The following is a 24,812-nucleotide window of genomic DNA, read 5'->3' as shown; positions in this document are numbered from 1 at the left end:
AGATGCATTTCCATTTTACATATCACAATCTAAAACTTCAGCCCTTTCAGATTTTTCATCCACAGGAAGATCTGAAACAGTTTGCTCACCACTCCATAGTTTATTCACATCATGTGTACAGTTCACCTCGGTATATTTCCCTTTATTACTTGGGAACCAGTTCTAAATTTTGAATTAGAGTTATGAATGGAATCTGATTCTTTACAAATAGAAGTATCTTTGTTTAAAATCAAGTTAGTGCCTTTACAACTTTTATTATGAGACACACCCTTAGTTTGTAAAGTCAAGTGTATTTTCTTGCCATACTAAAACACCTTCGTAACTCCACTATCAGTTTCTACCAACTTAACAGTCACATTTTTACTTTCTTCTACTTCAACTTCAGGCACTTCAAAAGCTTCTTTTCTGTCTTTTATTTCTTCATGTTTTCTTCTTCTTTAATCCCGTTAGATGTTTCATCCCTCATTTCTTCATCGTTCTCAGACACTTCACTACTGTCCATCAACTAAGATGCCCATCAACTTCATTTCCTCTGCCATGGACTTTTTCCTGTAGGCGGGTCACTAGCATTCACTCAAAACCCCCACTTCTGACACTAGTTGTTGCGTTTTACGGGTTCGTGGATTTGGAGTGATTGATGACATCACTTGATAAAGAATCAAAAACCCAATTTATTTGCCAGCATTTCAAAAAAAAGTTAACATTTACAATCATCAAAAACTACCATAAACACGCTGAAACAGTCAGCAACACAGCCTTCTGGCTATCAGGCTATAACGATGAAGACAGCTTCACAGCAAAACACTAAATACAGCTCCCGACTCGGTCAACCACTCTCAGAGCTCAACATACTCAAGATACTCTTCACGATAAATCTCGCAATACACTGCTATTCCATGTACAAGCAGGGTTTATATAACTTTTGGCCTGCCTTTGTAAACATTCTGAGCCAAAATGGTAAGAATTCGTTTTAAAATGTTCTCCATCTATCTATGGCACAATACAAATTTTGTTGCCAAATGGGTGATTTCACACCAAATATGGCAATCCTACCTTCTTTTGTCATTTTCCGGCAGCCCTAAACCTGCCTTGCAGAGAAGCTGTCTTACCATGACTAGGCATTTTGTAACAATATTAAATTTTATAAGTACAGAATATCCCAAAATGAAGCAATCAAAAAGCATGCTAATTTGATTTCTGTTAATACTATTAATGGTAATCTGCTTTCATAGGAATGTTACACATTAATGCAAAATGTTAAATAAACTCCATGTTACATATACAATAATAAAAGGAGCTCTATAATGAAATTCAATTTGGTACATGTCCCATGTACAAGCAAAAAAGGAGAAGACTGTTATAATTTAACACTTTGCGATTTTATCAATTTAGACACTGAATTAAAATATCAAATAGCATTTACCTATGTATATATGATTCTTTGTTAGTGGGTACATCATAATTTATGACCAGAGAAACTTGTTGCACATCTAATCCTCTTGCCCAAATATCAGTAGCTATCAAAACTCTCCTGGAAAACAAAATTACATAAAACATTCAGAATTTTACAAAATAAGCATAATTTAAATGACATGAAACTAAAGAAATATACTCCTATTTAAAACTTCATAAAATTCTTAACTTTGAATGAAAACTTCATGCATTTTGAGGGGAGTATCTCTCAAATAGCATTTTTAACAAAATCAAATAAATCTAAGACTAGATTAAAGTTAAGTTTAAATAAAGAAATGCTTAAAGTCAAATTTTTAAAGTCTGTAAGTTTCATTTTCAATCATCAAAGCTTCAAATCTATTGCAGCAAATAAATTTCAGATAATTTAACCCTTAAACAGGATACATTCAGAAAATGCACTAAAAATGGGAAACATTTTGCTTCCTTAATTTTTGTGTATTATATCAATAAAAGGATTAAAATATGATTACTCTGACCCTTCCTCCAAAACTAAATGAAATAAAATATACTTTTTAATATACATGTCTGAATAATTAATGAATCAGTCACATTTTAGATTTCAAAATCTTTTAATTACAGTAAGAATACATGTACAATCAACAGAACAGAATATTAATTTTAAAGCTAAATAATAAACAAATGCTGAACTTAATACAAAAAACAAAATAATCTTGAAACGTGCGAGTTTCCGAATCTGAGTCTGAAGAATGCAAATGTTAGTTTCAGTGTCATTTGAATCACACATTGAAAAGAAACTTTTTATATAATATTTGCATAAAAAAAAAGCATAAAATCTGTGACAGACACAAATTGAAACTGTGCACTCCTTACGTGTCATTTTTTAAATGACTATACTCATCCTTCTAAAGAAGAAATGAAGGACAAATCCTCAATCTATTATAAAAATTATTACATACACTGATTTTTCATGTGCATGAAATCAGTTTGGAAATCATAAACATTGCACATTTTAATTGTCCAAACTGGAGGACAGGAGTTAACCCCTACCTGTATTTGCACTGTGATGCACACTCTGGGAAAGTATCTAATTCAGAACTAAATATTATTTTTTTATTACCGTATTTATGAAAATTTTATTCATATTTAATGGAGAAATCTGGAATTAATTTGGTAAGTTTAATGTTTGGAAGGCAACACATTTTCAGTTGTTTTTTTGCCAAGGATGATGTTTACAGCACTTGATATGTGTATTAACACAGTGACTGCAAATTATGAGATAAACTCATGGTTGGCTTTCTATGCAGGGCACCAAATGCAAGAAAGTGCTTTTAATTTTCATGTAGGAAATAATCTGCAACTGGCTTCTGTGAAGAATATTCTGTTACAAATGCCAAATATCTGATAATTCGCAAAATTTGTTTCCCTAGAACACATAATCTGTGTGTTATTTGGTGATTATTCTATACTACCATAATCATACTAAAATATGAATAACTTAAACTGGCATCTGAGACTAGAATCCTGAAATCTGCAGTGTAAGTCAGCATGTTAAATTACATTATCCTAACAGAAATCATGATTTTAGGAATACATTATTCATTTAGCCAGCAATAAAACAATTTAGTTTTTATTCCAAAGGTAATACCATTAACTAATTTATTCTAAAGAAAACACTATAATTTATTTTATGCTCATGAGCTGCCACTGTAATTAAATTGCAGCATTAATATTTGATTATTTGTAAACATAAACTGGTTACTCTATAGTTTTTGTATTCAAATTTGTACATTTTGTTCTAAAAAATTTTAATACTTGTTATCTTGGTTCTAGCTATCTTCTTTTATTTTACACTGGAATCTTCAATTATAAACCTTTCTAAGCAGCACTGTCCTTATCTATATATCAGTTCACCATTACATTTTCTTCTATAAAATGTATCTTCCCAGAATTAAAAAAGCTTGGGCAATTTGATATAAATATACTAGAATATAAAACACTAAATTATTGTCCAGGTGTTACCTTCAGAGACTGACCATGTCTTTGTTTCAGAAGAGAAGTTGAAGTTTCAGAGAGAAGTACCTAAGTCGTTTGACTGAAATGTTCGTGCTATTAAGCACATCAAGATGTGCAAACAAACTCAGCTGATCAATATGAAGTACGTGAACCTGACTTTTCATTTGTCTGATCTGCTGTAAAGGCTGGATACTTACTCTGCCCCATAAGACCTTACAAACCAAACCCTTTAGTATGCTTTCAGTGTCAGTGTAGCCACTCAAAGACATCCTGTCATAAGAAACATGCATATAAAACTCTGTAGAAGACAATTACAACTGAAAACTGAGCTCCTACACGCTTCTTGCAATATAACTGATATATATATATTATTCAATGCAGAAATAATTTTTATGACCTTTGGATTAAAATGGTAAAATATTATACAAAAGAAGAAAATCTACATAAGGAAAGCATTTCTTAAACTGACTTTGAAAGATACTGATAATTAAAATATTAACATTAATTTTTAATTAAGATCTACTTACGTTTGTGCTGAACGAAATTGATTCATGATAGCCTCCCTCATTTTGTGAGGCATATCACCATGCATTGATGAAACAGTAAAATCAGCTTCCTTCATTTTTTTTGTCAGCCAATCAACCTAATATACCAGGAATAAATTCACATAAATCATAGAAATCACATTTCTGATATTAAAACGTACACTAGAGATAAAACTGATATGACATATATTACTTATCATCATCATCACTGCTTATTATACACAAGAAGGAGCCCATTTATTTCTAATAAAGAAAATAATCTAGAGGCTTACAATTAATTATTATTTCCATTAAGAAGAATGCATCAGTTAATGTCACATGGATATTCTTTCACTTTAACCCTCCAAAGATTATGAACATAAAATTCTATATAGAAGTATAGCTTTCAAATTTGCTACACACAAAACATTTCTGCTAGCTCCTGATGTGTCTGATTTCTGGTTGAATGTATACTGGAAGCAAAGGAATCAAGGTACAAAGTGAGAAGATCATTTCGGAATTAAAATCAAGAAACACACACACAATTTATTGATGACATTCTGGGGAACTCTAAAATTTCAGATCTAAATTCAAAGTGCTTGGAGAGTCAAAATACTAAATCAGCTGTTGTATTTTAAACAGAAATAACACAACACATCTTTATTTTCTAATTGGCAACAACAACATAACAAAGAGGGAAAAAACACTTTTATTAAGTTTATTACATTAATAGTTCTATTTATATTAATAATAGTTCAATAATAACAAGGCCCATGAAGCTATATTTTTGGAAACAGATGATAAAAATTTATGCCATGAAAATAACAAATATTTCAATATTTTAAAAAACTAAGATTTATAAATGAGAGCATGGAATGAATGCGAATATAATTTCAGATATGTAAAAAGGAATTTTTAATAACTTACTTATTCTAAGAGTTCTCAATTAATCAAAATAATAATAATAATAAAATCTATACATACCTTCCTTTTTGTATTACAAAATATTACAGCTTGTCTAATAGTCATTCTTTCATACAAATCCAACAGAGTATCCAATTTCCATTCTTCTTTTTCAACTAAAACGAAAAACTGCTTGATACCTTCTAGTGTCATTTCATCTCTAAAGAGGAATTTTAATACATTTTTAATATGAAAAAATATTTCACAGCTGGATTTTCAGGTTAAATACAAAATAAAATTAAAATAAAGTATGGTGATAAACATGCGATAAGCTGACAAAAGAAAGAAATCTAAGCTTTTACAGTAAATGCTTAACTTACAATGGCTTTAAAATATTATATGGCATCTTTTCACAAATATATATGCATAGCATTTAGCTTGTGTGAAAAGTTACTGATTGATTGATTAACACTAGAATTACAGCAACAGTCAATTTGACTGTATCTCCATTTTAATTGAACATAACTGTTTTAATTCTTTATTTATAACTTTGATATTTTTTGATTTATGAATATTACATGATATTTTTTGCGAATATTACATGATATAACATTTGCAAAAACTTGCAACAAGTTCTTAACAACTTGCAAATATTACATATTTTTTGGCTCATTTTAAATTATTTTTGCCAATATTATTCTTTATACCTAGAATTATGGGTGTCGGTCATTTTGACCATATCCAGAAAATTATATATTTCTCATTATTTTTATGACTTTTTTAGCTATTTCTGTTTTGCTGATAGAAAAACAAGTGTATTTTTGGTAAGGAAGCTTTCATATTTCACAGAAGTGAGTATGGAGGGGAGAAGGGAGAATGAAAACACCTGATTGGGAAATTTGCGTGCTACGTGTCTGCTCATTTCCCTTGTGTTAGAAAGGTTATTTTTCAGTAGACATAAATGTACTTTAATTCATTTGGATAGTTTTGTTGTTCTGATCAATTTATGATGTCGCATAGAAGCATTGGTAGAAAATATCTAATGAAGAGATGCTGAAAGTTTTGAAAGTCTTTCTGATGATAATTCTGCTTTGGAAACTGAACCTGGTGAAGAATTACATACTAAAACGAGGACTGGTTTGTTCCTACTGAAACAAGTAAATCCTATTCGTCTGACAGAGAACCTATTCACGAAACAGAAAGTAAAAATTTAGATTAAGCAAATATTATATTGCCTTCCACTAGCATAGTTTCCAGAAGTGAAATCAACAGCAGTAGTCAAACTCGAGAAAACAGGCAACAAAACAGAACTCGAGAGTGAGGAAGATGTATCCAAAGTTTAAAAGCATGGTTCAGTTTGGAAAATAGGAAATATTTCGACAAGTGGTACAGGGAGATGTCCTGTGCAGAATGTCTTACGAGAAGTAGTTGGGCCAGCTTTATATGCAAAGAGAAAAATAGTTGATGGTAATTCGAGTAGTCTATGGAGACTGTTTATCAATGAAAAATATTGCGTCACATTCAGCAGTGTGCTGAAGAAGAGATACATAATAAATCTCAGAATACGAGTTTGGCATTCGATGAATTAGACACTTTCATTTCACTGTTTTATGTGTATAAAGCTTTTGCTGCAAAAGGTCTTTCTATTTTAAGTTTATCATTAAAATCTTGGGGCCTGGCATTTTTCACTGAGACAAAGGCTAGGGACAAATTTCTAAAAATTATAACATATTTGATCTTCGACTAGAAATTAACTAGATCCCAAAGATTGAAAATTAATCCATATGTTTCCTCTTTTAGCTCTTTGCCATATTAAATTATCCTTTGATTAATATATTTATTCATTTTATTTTGTTAGTCATTACATTAAATTATCTTTTGGTTTCATTATTTACTCAATTTACTTATTAAACAAGCAAAATCTATCATTATAAGCATTACTTTTACATAATACAGTCAAAAGTCGTTAATTCGGACACCCATAATCCGGACCTCAAAGCTACAAACGTTCTGCGCATGCGTCGCGTTCACACATGCGCATAGGCGTTTATGAGTGCGCCAAAGACCTTTACGGCTGCGAATATGTGTGTGTGCATGCGCGTTTAATGTGTAATGGACGGTATAAGCTAAGCTAAAATTATCTAATTCAGTTAATGTTGCAGATTGCGTTGTTCCTTAATCTTTGAATTGGATCCGGCTTATTATTTTTTGCAGACTGTTAGAGCAATTTTATAAAAGTAAGCTTGAACTTTCGATTATGTCAAATAGAATTTTCGATATATATTTACTAATATATAAAGGATCTACAAAGTGAAAGTCTGTTCTAAAATCTGTTTATCAATTTCACGGTGCGGCGCGCAATGAATTGGAAGTTGATCTGTCAACACTATCCGTATCTTCAGGGCAGATGCTTTTATTTTATTTGGCTTATAATTTCTTACTAAATGTAGTATTTCATCTCGATGTACTCCGTCTTTGATATGATTTAAATCAAGTTCCTCGTCATTATAATTCGCTTCAGATAGTGAAGAAAGTGACCCAGAGGTTATTAAAAACGAAAAAATTTCGATTGACAAATTAGTCGGTATTCTCGACACAGCAATTATAGGACTTGAACAGCGGAACATTGTAACTAAACAAGAAATTATGTCTGTTTAATAGAATTAAAGAGAAAGTATTATCACATGAAACGAAGCAACTTAAACAACTTACATTGAAAGAAATGTTTAATAAAGTAAACAAATAAATATTTAGCTTTTTCTTTTTGTAAATTTTGATACCCTTTAAATCATAATTGCTCTTTATTTCATAAATTACAGTTTCATATTATTAATTTTATAATTTATGCATGCAATCTTACCATATTTAAACTGACGATCTATAATCCGGAATCGAAGTCCCGACGAGTCCGGATTAACAACTTTTAACTGTATAAGGGAAAAGTGAGCCTTTTCTTCTATTTGAAACAAGCGGTCAAAATGACTGCTGATTGTAGTTATAGGTATACAGAAACTCAGAATAGGTTATTTGCTTTCTGAGCATACCTTTAACCCTCTCACTGCGTACTTTTTTTTTTTTTTTTTTTTTTATCAAAATAGGTTCAAAAATTGCGTAATTTTTTATTACATATTTCAAATCTACATATACATTAGAGTTAGAATATACAAAAAATTTTTGTAAAAGAGTTCTTTTTCAATATAGAATTAGATCATAGAAAAAGGTTGTCAGAATACTGAAATTGAAGAATAATGATACAAAAGGAAAATTTTGAAAATTCATATTGGTTAAATTATGATTTATTTTATAAAATACAAAGGTAAAACATATATACTAATGAAAATATTTGCGTAATGCAATATTTTGCATATCAATTTTACACCACTGTTGAACATTTTCAAGAGAAACTAAATTTTCAGATTAATCACTACCTGCAGAGGAATCCGAGTTATTCTCATCAGTTTCGCTAAACGCTTTCTGCCAGACATCTTTGAGCTTTGAAAAGTGCACACAAAATGCTACATTATGTATTATTGTATATTTGGCAGAAATGTGGACAAGTAACACCATCTGTTAGCCCACATTGCGCAAATTTTGCTACTTCTACATTGCCTGTGGAAATCGAGGGATGTGCAGCGAGAGGGTTAAAGAAGACATTCTAAGGGGAAATTGCTTTATATTCAAATTACACATTAGGGAATAACTCCGTGCTGCCAGCCTACTTGATGGAAGTCAAATCTGGGACAAACTATTAATGTTCAACATTATAATATTTAACACCAACACACAAGGAAACCAAAATATACATACAGCAAAAGGGGGACTAGCCAAAATATGAAAGTATTTTTAAAAATAAATTTCATAAAATAAAGTACACTCAAATGAAACTGGAAGAGAACAAGAAAAATTTTAATAGCAGATTAAGTTAACTGAATTTTAAAACAACACATTTCAACTTTATTCATCAATGAAGCAACTGCCTTAAAACCATCAACTATACCTAAAAAGAGTGAATATAATGGGTTATTCAGCTTGACATAAATTTTCATCCTTTCATTATAAAAACAATGCAAGAAAAATGGGATATTATCTTTAGACAAGTATTATGGTACCTCCTATGAAGGGACGGACAGTTACAACCATGCCTTCTTTGGGATTCAAACCTAGGACCCTCAATACTGCAGTAAGCTTCTGTAACAGCTATACCTTCTGTGTGGTGAGAATGAAGATTACAGTACTAGAGAGAGAAAGGGGGGGACAGATGTTCCATAAAAGCAAATTTTCCTCTGATTAATTGAGACTTCTGCATATCTCTTTCAGACACCCGCAGACTAAAGAATCAAAATGGGATAATGATAATATACTGATTGGCATTAGGAATAGCCATGCTTTTGGACCTTGAGTAGTTGTAGAGGAAGGAGAGTTAACATTTTTCTGTCTGGATATAAACAATAAGTGAAGCTTCAAGGCATGTTTGTTAGGAGAGGGATGATGCTAATACTAGTTTTCTTTTGTTGACATAAAAGCCAGGAAGAAAGAAGAATTAAGATTTCCAAAGAACATAGCAAACATTGGCGTTCCTTAATTTTTCATACTAGTCAGCTTCTTATTTTTTAAAGGCTATTATTATTACAGTGATCTTATCAAAATTAAAGTTTTAAATTCTGATTATGTCAAAAAGAATTTCTAATTCTGGATCTGCAAAAAGAAAAGCATATCTGGTAACATTTCATAATGGCCTTGGTGAGAGAAAACGGGGATGGCGCAATTCAGGCACAAGGAAGTGCGATTTCAAAATTAGACAAAAGAACAATATCATTTTGGCATAGATTTTGAATGCATAGAATGAGAAATTTTCAAATTAATGATATATGACAAATGAAGATGATATAACAGTATTTCTGTTATCATCTGCTCGTGAAGTATTTATTTATATAGTATTTTAATATAAGCTTGTTAGCTTTACATAAATTCAAACAATAGTTTATTAACACAACTGATGAGTGGCAACAATATTTAATTCCAGTTTATTGTTGTTCTAAAAAGAATATTCTTTAAAAGTTACATATTAGAATATGAGATTCTCTTGACTTGCCGGGTAAAATTATGTGCTGTAAATAAAAATGTCCTTATTTAAGAATCTTTGATGCATAATGTTTCTTTATTAAAGCCTTTGTGAAGCCTGGGAATCAAAGGTAAATAGTTTAATGGCAGAAACTTCACTGAATTTTTGGATTGCATCCTTCACATGGTAATGGCAGAAACTTCACTGAATTTTTGGATTGCATCTTTCACATGGTAATGGCAGAAACAGTGAATTTTTGGATTGTATCTTTCACATGGTGTCCTTTTGTAGGCCTTTGTAAAGTTAACCAACATCTATAAATTAAGGTTTAAATGATGTTTATATCAGTGAAATATGCTGAGAAAGAAGATCTAAAACTTCTGGGAAGAAGAAAAAAAAAAAAAAAATAAAATAAAAAAAATTGGTGAAGTAGTGCCACTATCAACAAAAATCTAAGCTCAAGAATTAGAATCAGAGTAAAAGAAGCAAGAACAAGTATTTGAGTTACAGAAAATTTAACAATGAAGTGGAATTTGTGAAAATAAAAACTCAAGCTCAAAATCAGGTACAAATTCTCAGTATATTTTAGAATCTAGTAGTCCCCCCCCTCCAAAAAAAGTTTTATTTTCCCAAAATTACAGTTTGGTGACAACTTAAAAAAGCCATTTGAAAATATTCATAAAGATGATGATATTGCTCCCGAAAACAAATTCTAATATTTAGTTCAAGCAACTGTCATTGGTTGCAGATTAAGAGAAATAGTGAAAAGTTTTCTACCAAACAGATTGAATTATGTAAAGGACATAGATAATTTAAAGGTTCATTTCAATACAGAAGACATGCTGATGGAAGTATGTTGAAAATATTGAAATGAATAACCTCTGTACAATCCAACCAAAAATTACCATTGATATCCCTCAAATTAAGAGTTCTTTGTGAGCTCCTAAAACAGTGGGAATTTCAACAGAGAAATGTGCATCTATTCTTTACCCAATAGTGGAACCATGCTTTGATGAGGATTTTTTAAAGCAAGCTTGAAATAAAAGCCCTTTTTCCAATTTTATAAAGGATGCGAAGGAATGTGTGAACAACTTAATGCCATTCCTCAAGGGCGAAGTAAAGAGAGAATATCTTCGACAATGTCAGATTTTGGTTTAACTAAATATGAAGATACGAAGATGCCTAGAAACGACATAAATAAAAAAATAAAAAATAAATTCTGACAGGTTATAGATTTTAAATTACGTCCAAAGGGGCATTTTTTAAAATATTTTGTCTGTTACCTTTATTTACTAAATATCACGTTGTTCGCACTTGAACCATAAAATTCAGTTCAAGAGCAATATCGCAAAATAGTTTTAAATTGAGCATATCTTTAGAATTTCCAATACAGAGTCTCCTGCACTGCAGATAAAAATGTTTTTTTCTGTACAACATTGCCACTGCTCACTTTGAAATCCTTGAGTTTGTTAATCAAAAATTCGTTTAAGTTTTACAAAATATGAAAACGATAATAAAACAAATTTCAAATTTGAGCTTTTACATGATCATATTTGCAGCAGGATTATGCCATTCAAAATTCGATGGTTCTATGTACCGTTGTATTATCACAATGTGAGAAATATACATACATTTATGCAGATTTTTCATTATTTAATTTCTTCAAATATAACTATAGGAGTCTAGCATTTGATGGTAACAGTTTGAAAAGTGAAATGGACATTTATAGTGAACCAAGGCAAAATCGTAAAACAAAAACAATAATCTTTCAGGGACAAAGCCCCTTTGGACTAATAATTTGGAACCTCAAAGAGACAGCCACAGAAGAACCTGAAAGAATGAAACCAAGATGCATACTTTGTGAAGCTGATGCTGACTGTTTTAATGCTCAAAAACCAATACTAGAAGAAAGGAACAAGATAGTAAAGGATAAGAAATGCTGTTTTGCCTGCCGTGTTCCTGGTCATTCAGTTAGAAAGTGTTGCATGTTTTTAAAATGTCTCATTTGTTGTAAAAAAGCATGTTCCTTTGATTGTGTGATCAACTGCAGACCTGCAACAAGTCCAGTCAGGAAGGATGGACACGAAATTTCTCCTGGAGAAGACATTAAGTTATCAAATATGAGGTGTGCTTTTTAAGTAAGTACCACTTAGATATTTAAAAAAAAAGTGAATTTTTTCTTTTGTAGTTTAATTTTTATGCAGAAGCTTGTACCTTAATCTGTTTTTAACCTTAATTACTACCAACACTGAGGCATTTGTCAAATCATACAATTAGGTTCTGAATTCCATCCGCACAGAAATCTGCTACCTGATGTGTCAACCACTGGTTTTGTGCCCCTCAGTCAGCATTTTTGTACCCAGCATGGGTACAACTTCTGATAATTTAAGCTTCTGCCACAATTTCATACAAACCACTCCATGCTAAAGATATTTGGGGCCTCGCATTGTCGTGGTGGAACATGATCACTTTGTGATTTGCTAATTCTGGCCTTTTCTTTTTGATTACTTCCTCCAATTTTGTAAGTAGGAAATAAACATCTGATTTGATCATTTGATTGCTAGGAAGCAACTCAAAATACACACCTTTGTAAGCCCGCCAAACTGTCAGAATCTTTTTCTGATACAATTCAGCTTTTGATATGATTTGTGTTGATTCATCATGCTTGGATTATGATTAATTTGATTAATTTATTGCACATGATCTATTTTTTGTCACCAGTGATATTTTAATTCAAAAAGGGGTAAACTACATTACGTTATGTGAATTTCTTTCATTTCATGCAGAACTTAAATACTGAGCTTTTTAATGAATCCAAGATATTTTATGTGGTTTCAATTGTTGTGTGTGATACATTTAAACTTTATGGCAATCTGTCATACAATTACATTATGATTCAATTCAATTATGGCTTTAATTTTGTCATCATCAACTTCAGAAGGTCAGCCAGAACGTTGGTCATCTTCAAGTGGAAAAAACTTCTGAATGAAATTTTTTAAACCAATTCTGACACATGCATTCTGTTAATTAATCAACACCACAAACTTCCCATATCTCTTGCCGTTATGAAAATAAAAAAGTGAAATATGATAAAAATGTTTATTTTTGCAGCCCATGTTAAAATCGACCATGAACTAACAACTGTACACAAAAATACATGGAATTAGTTTCCGCAGCAACTTAAAAGTGTTAGCTGCCACATCTCTAAAGAAAAAAAATTACAAGATTGACAGAAGAATAACAAAATGAACATACCACTATCAATCAGTGCAAACCAAAATTACTTTCTTGCCAATCCAATATTATCTAAAGGTGGGAGGATGTTGTATTTATTTACTTTAATACAAGCATGTTAGCTTTACATGAATACAAAAAAATATATTAATAACATAACTTGACTATTCTTTAAAAAGTTATGTATTAGAATGTGGTATTCTCTTGATTTGCATGGTAGAAGTATAGGCTGTAAACCAAAACTTGTCTATCTAAGAATTTTCGATGCATAATGTTTCTTTACTAAAGCCTCTATGGAGCTGTGGCCCAAAGGTTAACAGCAGAAAATTCAGTGAATTTTCAGATTGCATCTTTTAATTTCCGTTGCCATGACAATGCTGCAATCAGGAATCGACTAATGAACAGTAAAATGCGACATATGGTTTTAAATCCAGAAATTGGCAGGGAAGAAAGTGACACAGAGGTTTTTGAGAATGAAAATATCTTGGTTGCCAGTTTAGCAGAAATTCCCAACATGACAACTATAGAATTTGAGCAATGGATTTTTGCTAATGAACAAGAAATTACATCTCTCAATAAAATTAAACAGAAAGTATTAGCACAAAAAATGAAACAGTTTAAAATGATAGAAATGGCAATTCATTGCAAAAATGGGTACTTTTCCGTTTCACCGGCGCAAATCTCGCCAAGCAGACTTTATTGGTGACAACAAACAGTATACACATAAAAAATATTTAAAAAATTTTAGTTCTAGGAATTCTCTTTTTGAAGGCATAAACATTTTAATATCGTTTAAAACTTTATAAAAAGCCAATAAATTTGTAAAAAGACATTAATTTAAGAATTTACTATGCTTTCATGGTTCAACACACTAATTCGCAGGTTCATATCACGTGACACCAAGCGATCTCATCACACATAAACTACTCTAGAAAAATATAATGCTCTCAGTAATTATCTACATTAATTTCAAGTTAAATCTTAATTTGGAACACAAGTTTAAATGCAAGAAATATTTCAATGCGTACGAATAGCTTACTCAGAAATTATGTTAAACTGCAGTGCTTAACTTCACTAATGCATTCTCATTAGAATTGATGAACCCTTGACTTTCCTTTTCTATATTTTCGGCTTCGGGTAAGCGTTGTGATTGCATCCCAATTGACTTAATTACCAAAAATGGCCTTAGACATAAAACTGAACTATCAGATAAAAATTCCATATGTAATAATATGCCAGCATTGAAAGAAACAATCAATTTGATAAGAAAAAGCTGCAACTTGTTTTGAAAATGAGGCGTAAAAGGTTACCAGCGAGAATATTCAGTTTGGCATCGGTTGTACCATTATTGGCGACTTTATCGCTTGCGCCGGCAAAACGGAAAAGTACCCAAAAATGTTTAAATAAACAAACGAATTTTGAGCTTTTTTGTACATTAATTTTTTTCAGGTCACTATTTCTTAAACAATTATTTCAATTTAAATTTTATAATTTCTAAATGTTATCTAGATTTAAACTTATTATCTAAAACTTCAAAAATTCTGAAATCCAGAATCACTGAATTCCCCAAGATCTCAAATCTCAGACTTCATATTGCATTTATCAGTGCAAAATCTCCATCAGAAATAAAAGAGGAGGATAAAATATTCGTTTAAAAAAAAATAACATCCTTCTAATGATAAAAAGCATAATATTAAAAGAAATACTCACTTCTTCACTAAAATCTTAATTGGGTCAACCATGAATTTACTTGTCATTTCCCATATCTCATCAGGTAACGTAGCAGATATTAAAACAACTTGAGTGATTGCTGGCAAATATCTGTACACATTATATATTTGATCTTTTAAACCTGTTAAAAGGAAAAAAAAATCTTTAATGCTTACTTAGTTTAAAAAACTGATACAAAATCAAAATCATATAATAAATAAGAAAATATACAATGTCTCACAAAAATGCAGAAAAGCTTTGAAATAAAATAAGGAATATTTTTCTTTGAATATATATTTTTCTTAGCTCTCTTTTGGTACTAAATAAATCTGAAAATATTACACAGTAAATAAAAATAAAAAAAAAAAAAAAAGTTTTAGGATGAAATGGAGGGAAAAAAAGGTACCACGAAATTAATCAGACATTTTGATAATTTCTAATTAAAATCGTCTGTGATAAATAAAAAAACGAAATTTTATCGAATTATCTGTATAAAGAAGCTAAGTAAAAATCATTTCCTTTTATAATTCCAATTTTCTTTTTAGAAAATATTCATCGGCTCGGTCACGAAAGGAAACATCGTTAGAAACCTATAGATTAGTTACTGATTTGCATCAAAAGAAAGAGGAATTTATTATAAAAATTGCCTATCTACTTAATTCAAATAAGTCTACAGCTTTTGATATTATTAAGCATTGTAAGAAACAGAATTGTATTCAAAATAAAAGAAGACCTGGAAGACCATCTAAGTTATCTGTTGGAATTAAATGCTTTATTCTAAGGAGTATTAAAAAGAATCTAAGACTGATGTTCCTAAACCTTTTGCAGAACTTTGTGAATTATATGGAATATGTGAAAATTTAGAAATTGTAAGAAGAGTAATGCAATCTGCAGGATTTCACGGGCAAGTAGCGAAAAGAAAATTATATATACACTGCTCGACATTGAAAATGCAACACCAAGAAGGAGTGGTCAGAAAGTGATGAAATTTGGAAAAAAGACAGAGACAACAAGCAGCAATAAGTGATCTTTATTTCAAAATAATAGTCAGAATACAGAGCGAGAACGGCGTCAGCTCAGTAGGATGTACGACCACCGCGGACAGCGATGCATGAAGAAACACGTGTAGGTATAGAGTCAATAAGTGCTGATGGTGTCCTGAGGGATGGTTCTCCATTCCCTTTCAACCATTTGCCACAGTTTGTTTCATGAACGAGGCAGGGGCAGAGTCTGCAAACGGCGTCCAATCACATGCCACACATGTTCGATTGGTGACAGGTCAGGACAGTACGGTGGCCAGGAAAGCATCCGTATATCTCGCAGAGCATGTTGGCAGATGCGAGCACTGTGTGGTCAGGCGTTATCCTGCTGAAAAATTGCATTAGGCAGCGCCTGAAGGTAGAGGATTGCCACCGGTCGCAGTGCATTATCCAAGTACAGTTGGGCCATCATAGTGCCCTGAATACGAACTAGAGGTGACCTGGAATCATAGACAATAGCACCCCAAACCATTATGCCATGTTGTAGCGTGGTGGGGCATTCCACAGTTATTGCCAGATTAGATCTGTCTCCACGTCGACGCCACACACGTATGTGGCGACTGTCACTGGATAAACAGAAGCGTGACTCAGCTGAGAACACGACGTTTTGCTATTCTGTCATCCATACTGCTCCAGTCCGGCACCATTCTAAACGTTGGCGTCTATGCGTTCAGATCAATGGCAGTCTTCTTAATGGACGCCGTGAGTGCAGGCCACGTTCAACCAATCGACAGGAAATGGTTTTGGTTGACACGGGAATATCCAGGGTATCTTGCACATGCTGCATAATCGCAGCACAAGTGACTTGCGGGACCGCCACAGCTTGTCGGCGGATGCGTCGATTCATATGTGCTGACGTCACTCTGGCTGCACCTGCCCCCTCTTTCTTCCCACATTTCCTTGTTCCAACCATGTTCGTCATAGCCAATGCACCGTGCTCGCATCCATGTGGGTATCAGCTGCAATTTGACATAAGGAACAACCCGCCCTTCTCAGTCAGATCACCATACCCCTCGTAAAATCGTCTATCTGCTGGAAGTGCCTTCATTGACGGCAGCCTGGCATTCTCTCCTATTACACGTATCCTCCGGGAAAAACCGATAATCCAGAATCGCTGAAGTCCTTACGAGTATGGATTATAGATCATCAATTTAAATCTGGTAAGATGGCATGCAGAAATTATAAAATTAAAAATATGAAACCGTAATTTATGAAATAAAGAGCAATTATGATCTAAAGGGTATCAAAATTTACAAAAAAAAAGCTTAATATTTATTTGTTTACTTTATTAAACATGTCTTTAAACGCGCGCATGCGTAAAGCATACATTACGCATAGTCGAAATTAGAAAATTGCAACCAGAAACTATCTGATGTGTATTCGTGATGTTTTAAATGACGAGGAATTTGATTTAAATCATATCAAAGACGGAGTACATCAAGACGAAATACTACATTTAGTAAGGAATTATAAGCTGAATAAAATAAAAACATCTGCCCTGAAGATATGTATAGTGCTGACAGATCAACTTCCAGTTCATTGAGTGCCACGTCTGTTTCCCTCGTAGAGCAGCGTGAAATTGATAAACAGATTTCGGAATGGTTAGAGAAACAAAGGTTATGTCTTTATCCACTTTTTGTAGCAATTTCACTTTTTGTTTGATGGACATCAAAACATGCTTTCACTTTGTAAATCCTTTGGCAGCTCCAGAATCAGAAATTCTTTTTGACATAATCGAAAGTTCAAGCTTACTTTTATAAAATTGCTCTAACAGTCTGCAAAAAATAATAAGCCGGATCCAATTAGAAGATTAAGGAACAATGTAATCTGCAACATTAACTGAAATAGATAATTAGATCATTTTAGCTTAGCTTATACCATCTGTTATACATTAAACTCGCGTGCACAAATGTATTTTGCACATGAATAAAGGTATTATGTACATGCTTCAACGCATAAGCTTTACAGAATTGTGCGGTGCATAGCAAGGCCATAAATGATGTGTGAATCTATTTATACACATAAAGGCTTGCTATATTACAAAAATAAAATTCTGTGATGAAATGAACTGCTATGCCTGAAAGCTTTTCTTTTCCATTATCTCATCATGTGCATTAAAACCTTTCCAAGTAATGACAGGCAAACATCTTATCCATAACAGCCACCATCTAATCCTCAAGTTATTTACGAAATTCATTACAATTATTGAGTCGACCGAATCCTACGATCCTGTTCTGATCCCAATGAGCCTCTGTGCCTCACTACAGTTTATCAACAAAATTCAAATAAATGTGCCTGTTTAGCTGCAAGGCCAAAAGATCTAACGTTCAGTAAAATAAAATTTCGAATTACTACGGTAGTTTATAGCTAATTCAGTTTCGAATTTTTCAACCACCTCCTCAATATTAAGAAATTTAGGGGGGGGGGAAGTGTTGTCAAAATAATCACTGATTTAATGTTTTAAGATCAAATATTAGCATCAATTTCAAGCTCATCAAATCTCAGTGTATACACGAAAGTGCTTTCAATCGTCAGTTAAAAGTGATGTTCACCAACTTCATACTTTCATGCTTTGATTTATGGTAAACAGAAAATGTTATTTATAACACAGCTAAATAACTATTTTCTTTCAATATAATTATGTGAAATTATTTAACAGTGCTATAGAATTGAGAAATATAATAAGGACATTAAAGTTCAAACCAAATATTATTGTTTAAACTTATTTTGATCTTGCTGTTTTGAAAAAATAAATAAATATTTATTATTGATAGAATGAAAGTTTAATAATTCAATAAATTCTTTAAAAGGTTTTGTATGCATAAATTTTTTGAGTAGTCTTAATTTCATTATTTTGCAAATAACGTATATTTACATTTTTTCAAGTAATTTATTAATTAATTCTTGTAATTTTTAACTGAATATGTAATTTTTTTATGATACTGAATTAAAAAAAATGTTGCACAGTTTTATGAAGATATAAGACTAAAATTTTAGGGTATTAGAAATTTGAATTTTAATGATTTGATATCATAAAGTAAGCAAAGAATTTTAAGATTATTTTGTTTAGTGAAGGTCATTAAAAATTACTGTAGTAAAAATTAGAAATTTGAATTATTGTTAAAAAATTCTGAATTATTTTTTGAGAGCCCTCCCCCCCCCAAAAAAAAAACTTTTCTGAACAAATACGTTTATGAAGACTCTAAACTTTATAAGTCATTTTACTGTTGTTTATGAAGACTTTTTAAAAAAATTACTGTTGTGAGGTTATCTAAAATTTTATTCACAAAATTTGTAAAACCTTACTTGAATGTGTAAGATACCTGTCTTAATATGAATCTTTTGTATATCTGCATTTTTATTTCAGTTATGCAATTTGAAGAATTGTATGGTCATAACTCATTATTAATAACTTTGATACATTTATACAATGCTAAAAGCCAGTTACCTTGTATAAGGAAAAGAGGTTTGTATTTGCTATTGTATTTAAGCATCCATCAGCAAGTAGTTACACTGATTTGCTTTTAGAATCTTCCAATTTTTATTAAAAGATATTTTGTTATTGTATTACATTTTATCATTTCGTTAAGCTTATTAATTTCTAAAGTACATTTTACATTGCTTTACAGCAAGAAAATGTGGTTTCTTTTATAATGAGTAAATAATTAATTTTAATAGCATTTCATGAATATGTATAAGAAAATTTTAGCTCTTATAGTGATTACAATAGTTTTTACAAAAGATTTTCAAGACAAGGACTTAAAATTACATTACAATACTCAAGCAAAGATTCTCAAGAACAGTAAACGTTTTCTAATTATTTCGTGAAAAATTTAGGACAGTCTTTATAATGTTTTAATAGAAAAATGAACTTGCAAACTTTTAAACTAAACCGAAAATTTCAACAGAACTCTAAAATTTGCAGTGATTAGTCAAAAATGTTATATTCAAAATTTAGATCACAATTTTATGATTTTTTTTTTTCAAAACTATGTTTTCCTGCTTTTGCTAATGCTTCCCTTTAAAAAGCATTCTCTATTGCCAAGCCTCTTTCAAGGGGGGTGGGGATATGCAAGATATCAAATATGTATCTCAAAATGTTAATTGTAATTTTCCAAATACAGTCAAAAGTCTAATCCAGACTCGTCGGGACTTCGGCGATTCCGGATTATCAATTTTTCTGGATTATAGATCATCAGTTTAAATTTGGTAAGATGGCATGCAGAAATTATAAAATTAAAAATATGAAACCATAATTTATGAAATAAAGAGCAGGTATGATCTAAAGGGTATCAAAATTTACAAAAAAAAAAAAAAAAAAGCTTAATATTTATTTGTTTACTTTATTAAACATTTCTTTCAATGCGTGCATGCGTAAAGCATTCATTACGCATAGTCGAAATTAGAAAATTGCAACCAGAAACTATTTGATGTGTATTCGTGATATTTATAACGACGAGGAATTTGATTTAAATCATATCAAAGACAGAGTACATCAAGATGAAATACTACATTAAGTAAGGAATTATAAGATAAATAAAATAAAAACATCTGCCCTGAAGATAAGGATAGTGCTGACAGATCAACTTCCAGTTCATTGAGCCCCCCTCCCCCTCCACAGAGCAGCGTGAAATTGATAAACAGATTTCGGAATGGTTAGAGAAACAAAGGATATGCTTTTATCCATTTTTTGCAGCAATTCCACTTTTTGTTTGATGGATATTGAAATATGCTTTCGCTTTGTAGATCCTTCGTCAGCTTCAGAATCGGAAATTCTTTTTCACATAATTGAAAGTTCAAGCTTACTTTTATAAAATTGCTCTAACAGTCTGCAAAAAATAATAAGCCGCATCCAATTAGAAGATTAAAGAACAACGCAATCTGCAACATTAACTGAAATAGTCATTAAGCTGCTAAGCTGAAATTATATATTTCAGCTTAGCTTATACTGTCCGTTATACATTAAATACGCATGCGTAAATGCATATGCACTTGCGTAAAGGTATTATGCGTTTACGCATGCACAGAAAGTTTGTAGTTCTGAGGTCCGGATTATAGATCATTCTGGATTATAGACGTTCGGATTAAAGACTTTTAACTTTTAACTGTAGTCCTATTTACTCATCATTTTAATTTGCTTATTTCCTTTCTGTTCCAAAAAATAGCAATTGCTTTAATAATTTTCTGAACTGCCTCTTTTTATTTTATGCTTGCTTATGCAATCTTTTTGCATAGCAACAGATCATACCCAATTGCAGATCCATAATTTAAACGAAGTAATCGAATCTATAAATATTACTTCTTCTTATGTGCAGACCTTTTTCCCAGCCTCACCAGATGTCTAGCAACATACAGTTTACTGCTCCACTTTGCCCTTTGTCTAAAAAGTTGTAAGCTTTACAGAATTATGGGATGCATAGCACACCCATAAAGATGATGTGTGACTGAAAAGAAGAAATATAAATTCTTGCTATCATCCAGCAATGACTGCTAGTTTTTCTTCATTATGCAAAACATGTATCTACTCATCTCTATAATTCTGTGTATGCACTCTAAAGCATCATCTGGATATCTGCAGAATTATTATTACATATATATATTTACCTATGTTCAGCATTTCATCAGCTTCATCTAATACAAGCATTTTGATTGAACGCATCTTCAAACTCCTTTTTCGAATCATATCTAAAATAAAAACAGAAAATCCGGGTTTAGAAATTTCAAATGTTGAAAAAAAAAATTTAAAGATAAATGCTCTGTAGAGCTTAATTACTCACAACCTTCTTCTTGCATAGACTTTTTTTTAAAAGAATACTTTTTTCATTGACCCTCTACATATTTCTCTGCATATGCAGCACACAACTTAATCATAACAAAAATAACTCCACCTAAATAACTGAGAAATAATAACTGGACTAAGAATATGAGCAAAAGTTTAGACAAAAAAATAGTTTATTAGATTTATGTTTTATTATTTTTTATATTACTATAATTATTTTTAATTTTATAAATCTAAACAAGCTTTCAGAAACAAAAATCACAGATTCTAATTGCCTAAAACTTCTACTTTAATTAATGTGATGGCTACATTTGATATATTTTTTATCAGTTGGAGTAAAATGAAAATGATAATTTTTCAGGAGTAAAATGAAAATGATAATTTTCATTCAAAAATATCCAACATGTTTCTTGTTTTTGATACTAAATTACAGACTTGATTTGCTTCCTTTAGATCAGAAGAGTGTAAGTAAATGATATTAGTTCAGTAACAACTTTTATTTTGGGATATTTATTACAGATGACTTTTAAATTCCAAAACTTAGTGTATTTGTCTATTCTGGAGTCCTCCTTCAAACCATTCATCTTGCATCATAATATCAAGATCAGTTATATGACAGTTCAGCAGTTCTGTGAGGCATATTAGCACCTTCAAATTTTCATTGCCTTGGAAGCATATATAAAAATATTCTTGTCACAATACACACTGTTCACTGGACATGAGTTAACTCTTGTTATGAGTACCTCATTTATCATAATCTCCCCCCCCTAAATGTTAAATGTGTGTGTGTATGATTATGGCAAAGCCTCGATGGCTATCTGCCTAAGGGGAGGGATGCCTTCGTGGAGGACTTTCTAAAGGAAACTGGCTCGTATACACGTTACACATGGGGAAAACCACGAAAACGCCCATGCAGCCAGCCCGTTCGCGGGATTCAAACCTCGGACCGAACTACCAGTGTTCAGCGACTTTACCGCTCGGCCGCTGGTGGGCCCCCCCCTAAATGTTAAAAGTTAAATATAAAATAATGTTTATTTATATGGAACCGCTATAAAAAAGTTGATTTATACTGTTTCACTTCCACATCCAATTACAAAATAATAGACGATGACATGAGATAAACTGAGTAAAAATGCCAGTCAATGTGTCAAGTTTTGCAAGTGGTATATACGTAATATCTTCTGAGGAAATAACAATATTTTTAAATAACGGACAATCACATCAAGTTTAAGCTGTAGAGAATTGCTTTCTTTGCATTTTTTTGGTTGGGTTTTTATATGTTTTTGCCTTTTACTTTTTATACTGCATTTGCTGCATAAAAAGTTTATATATTTAAAATATATCAAATAATTTTATTGCATTTTTTCACTTGTGTTCATTTTATGTGATTTCTTTTTTAATACCTGATATAACTTTATATCAATAAACAATTCATTACACTGATCATTACTAGATACACAGTCAGCTATCAACCCCTATTCTACTCATTAGTCATCATTGACTCTGACAAGAATCCCTGTTCTAGAAGAAAGGGGATGAAAAAGAAGGAGAGACATTTATGAAAGGTATTATACCAAATACTCGTCCAGGTGTACCACAAACAACATGTTGTCCTTTATTTAACTTGCGCATATCTTCTTCAAGATTTCTTCCTCCAATGCAAGCATGACACTGCACATTCATGTAATCCCCTAAGGCTAAAATTACCTGAAATTGTTCAACCATTACAGTATAGTATTTATTAATACATTTTCAGAAACAACAGATACATGACAAATAAGTTCTAACCATTTTCTCCCATGAAATGCCCTTTAAAAATCATAATTGTGTTACATATTTTTAAAAAACATAAAGAAAACTAATAATATTTCCTTAAGTTTATTTTAATATAAAACAAAACTTAATAAAAGCTACATGAAATGAAAGAACTTAGTATTTCAAAGCTGTGTATCTGCAACAAAACTCTGGCTACAAGTCTTTCATTCTTAGCATATGTTACAATCAGCACACTTATATTTTTTAAATACAATAAAATTAAAATTCATTTAATTTTATATTAGTATTAATCAGTTAAGTTCATAGCAGAACAGTTATATTGAAAAATTGAAAACTGTACTAAAATTAAATTAGAAATTGGATAATCTTTATCTTATTAACTAAAAATTGAATAAACACTGGTGTTTCCATTAACAAGATGAATGAACCTGCCAGTTCTTACACAGCTGTTCTATGTTTGGATGTATGCTAGTAACCTAGACTGGCACGTAAATCAACTCGATCTATCATTTGTTTTCATTAGACCCTTTCTTGCACAGATATATAAAAGCCAACAGAATTTTATTTTTTAAAGCACCATATCATAATTCACTCTTGTGGACAGAGATTTAGTTCAGCTTTGAAAAGGTATCTGATTGAAAGCTATACCACTGCTCTTCACCACATACCATTGACAAGAAAAGATGTAAAATCCTGATTCATAATTTCAGTTCAGCACTAAATAAAACTAATAATAAATAAATGTTATGGTTTAAGTGCAAAGAACATGATATTTAATAAATAAAGGTAACACACAAAACGCCCCTTTGGACGTAATTTAAAATCTGAACTCTTTCAGGGTTTTTTTTCCTTTCATCACAATGACTACAGCCAAAAGTCGTTAATCCGGACCTCAAAGCTACAAACTTTCTGCGCGTGCATCAAAGCATAATGCTTTCACGCATGCGCATATGCGTGTGCGCATGCGTCGCGGAGCGCAAAGAACTGGAAGTTGATCTGTCAGCACTATCCTTATCTTCAGGGCAGATGTTTTTATTTCATTCAGCTTATAATTCCTTACTAAATGTAGTATTTCATCTCAATGTATTCCATCTTTGATATGATTTAAATTAAATTCCTCGTCATTATAAAGATCACGAATACACATCAAATAGTTTTCTGGTTGCAATTTTCTAATTTTGTCTATGCGTAACGTATGCTTTACGCATGCGCGCATTGAAAGAAATGTTTAATAAAGTAAACAAATAAATATTAAGCTTTTTTTTGTAAATTTTGATACCCTTTAGATCATAATTGCTCTTTATTTCATAAATTACGGTTTCATATTTTTAATTTTA

At 31.4% G+C, this 24,812-nt stretch overlaps 1 protein-coding gene across 1 annotated transcript in view; it reads right to left on the bottom strand.

Moving 5' to 3' along the window:
* Nucleotides 1-24,812, bottom strand: part of LOC118198444 (eukaryotic initiation factor 4A-III-like) — a 61,928-nt gene that overhangs the window by 12,824 nt on the left and 24,292 nt on the right. Inside the window, exons 4-9 of the mRNA XM_085817876.1 lie at nt 23,274-23,406; nt 21,525-21,605; nt 14,881-15,022; nt 4,956-5,094; nt 3,975-4,090; nt 1,424-1,531 (exon numbers count right to left, since the gene is read on the bottom strand). Of these exons, the coding sequence (XP_085674002.1) occupies nt 1,424-1,531; nt 3,975-4,090; nt 4,956-5,094; nt 14,881-15,022; nt 21,525-21,605; nt 23,274-23,406 (719 nt within the window). The remainder of the gene's footprint in view (nt 1-1,423; nt 1,532-3,974; nt 4,091-4,955; nt 5,095-14,880; nt 15,023-21,524; nt 21,606-23,273; nt 23,407-24,812) is intronic.

Source organism: Stegodyphus dumicola, chromosome 1, assembly GCF_044657685.1.
Source record: "Stegodyphus dumicola isolate Sdum_Otavi_A_Nest chromosome 1, ASM4465768v1".
Classification (NCBI taxonomy): Eukaryota; Metazoa; Arthropoda; class Arachnida; order Araneae; family Eresidae; genus Stegodyphus; species Stegodyphus dumicola.
The sequence above is the reverse complement of the archived record's forward strand: the minus strand, read 5'-3'. Positions and strand labels throughout refer to the sequence as shown.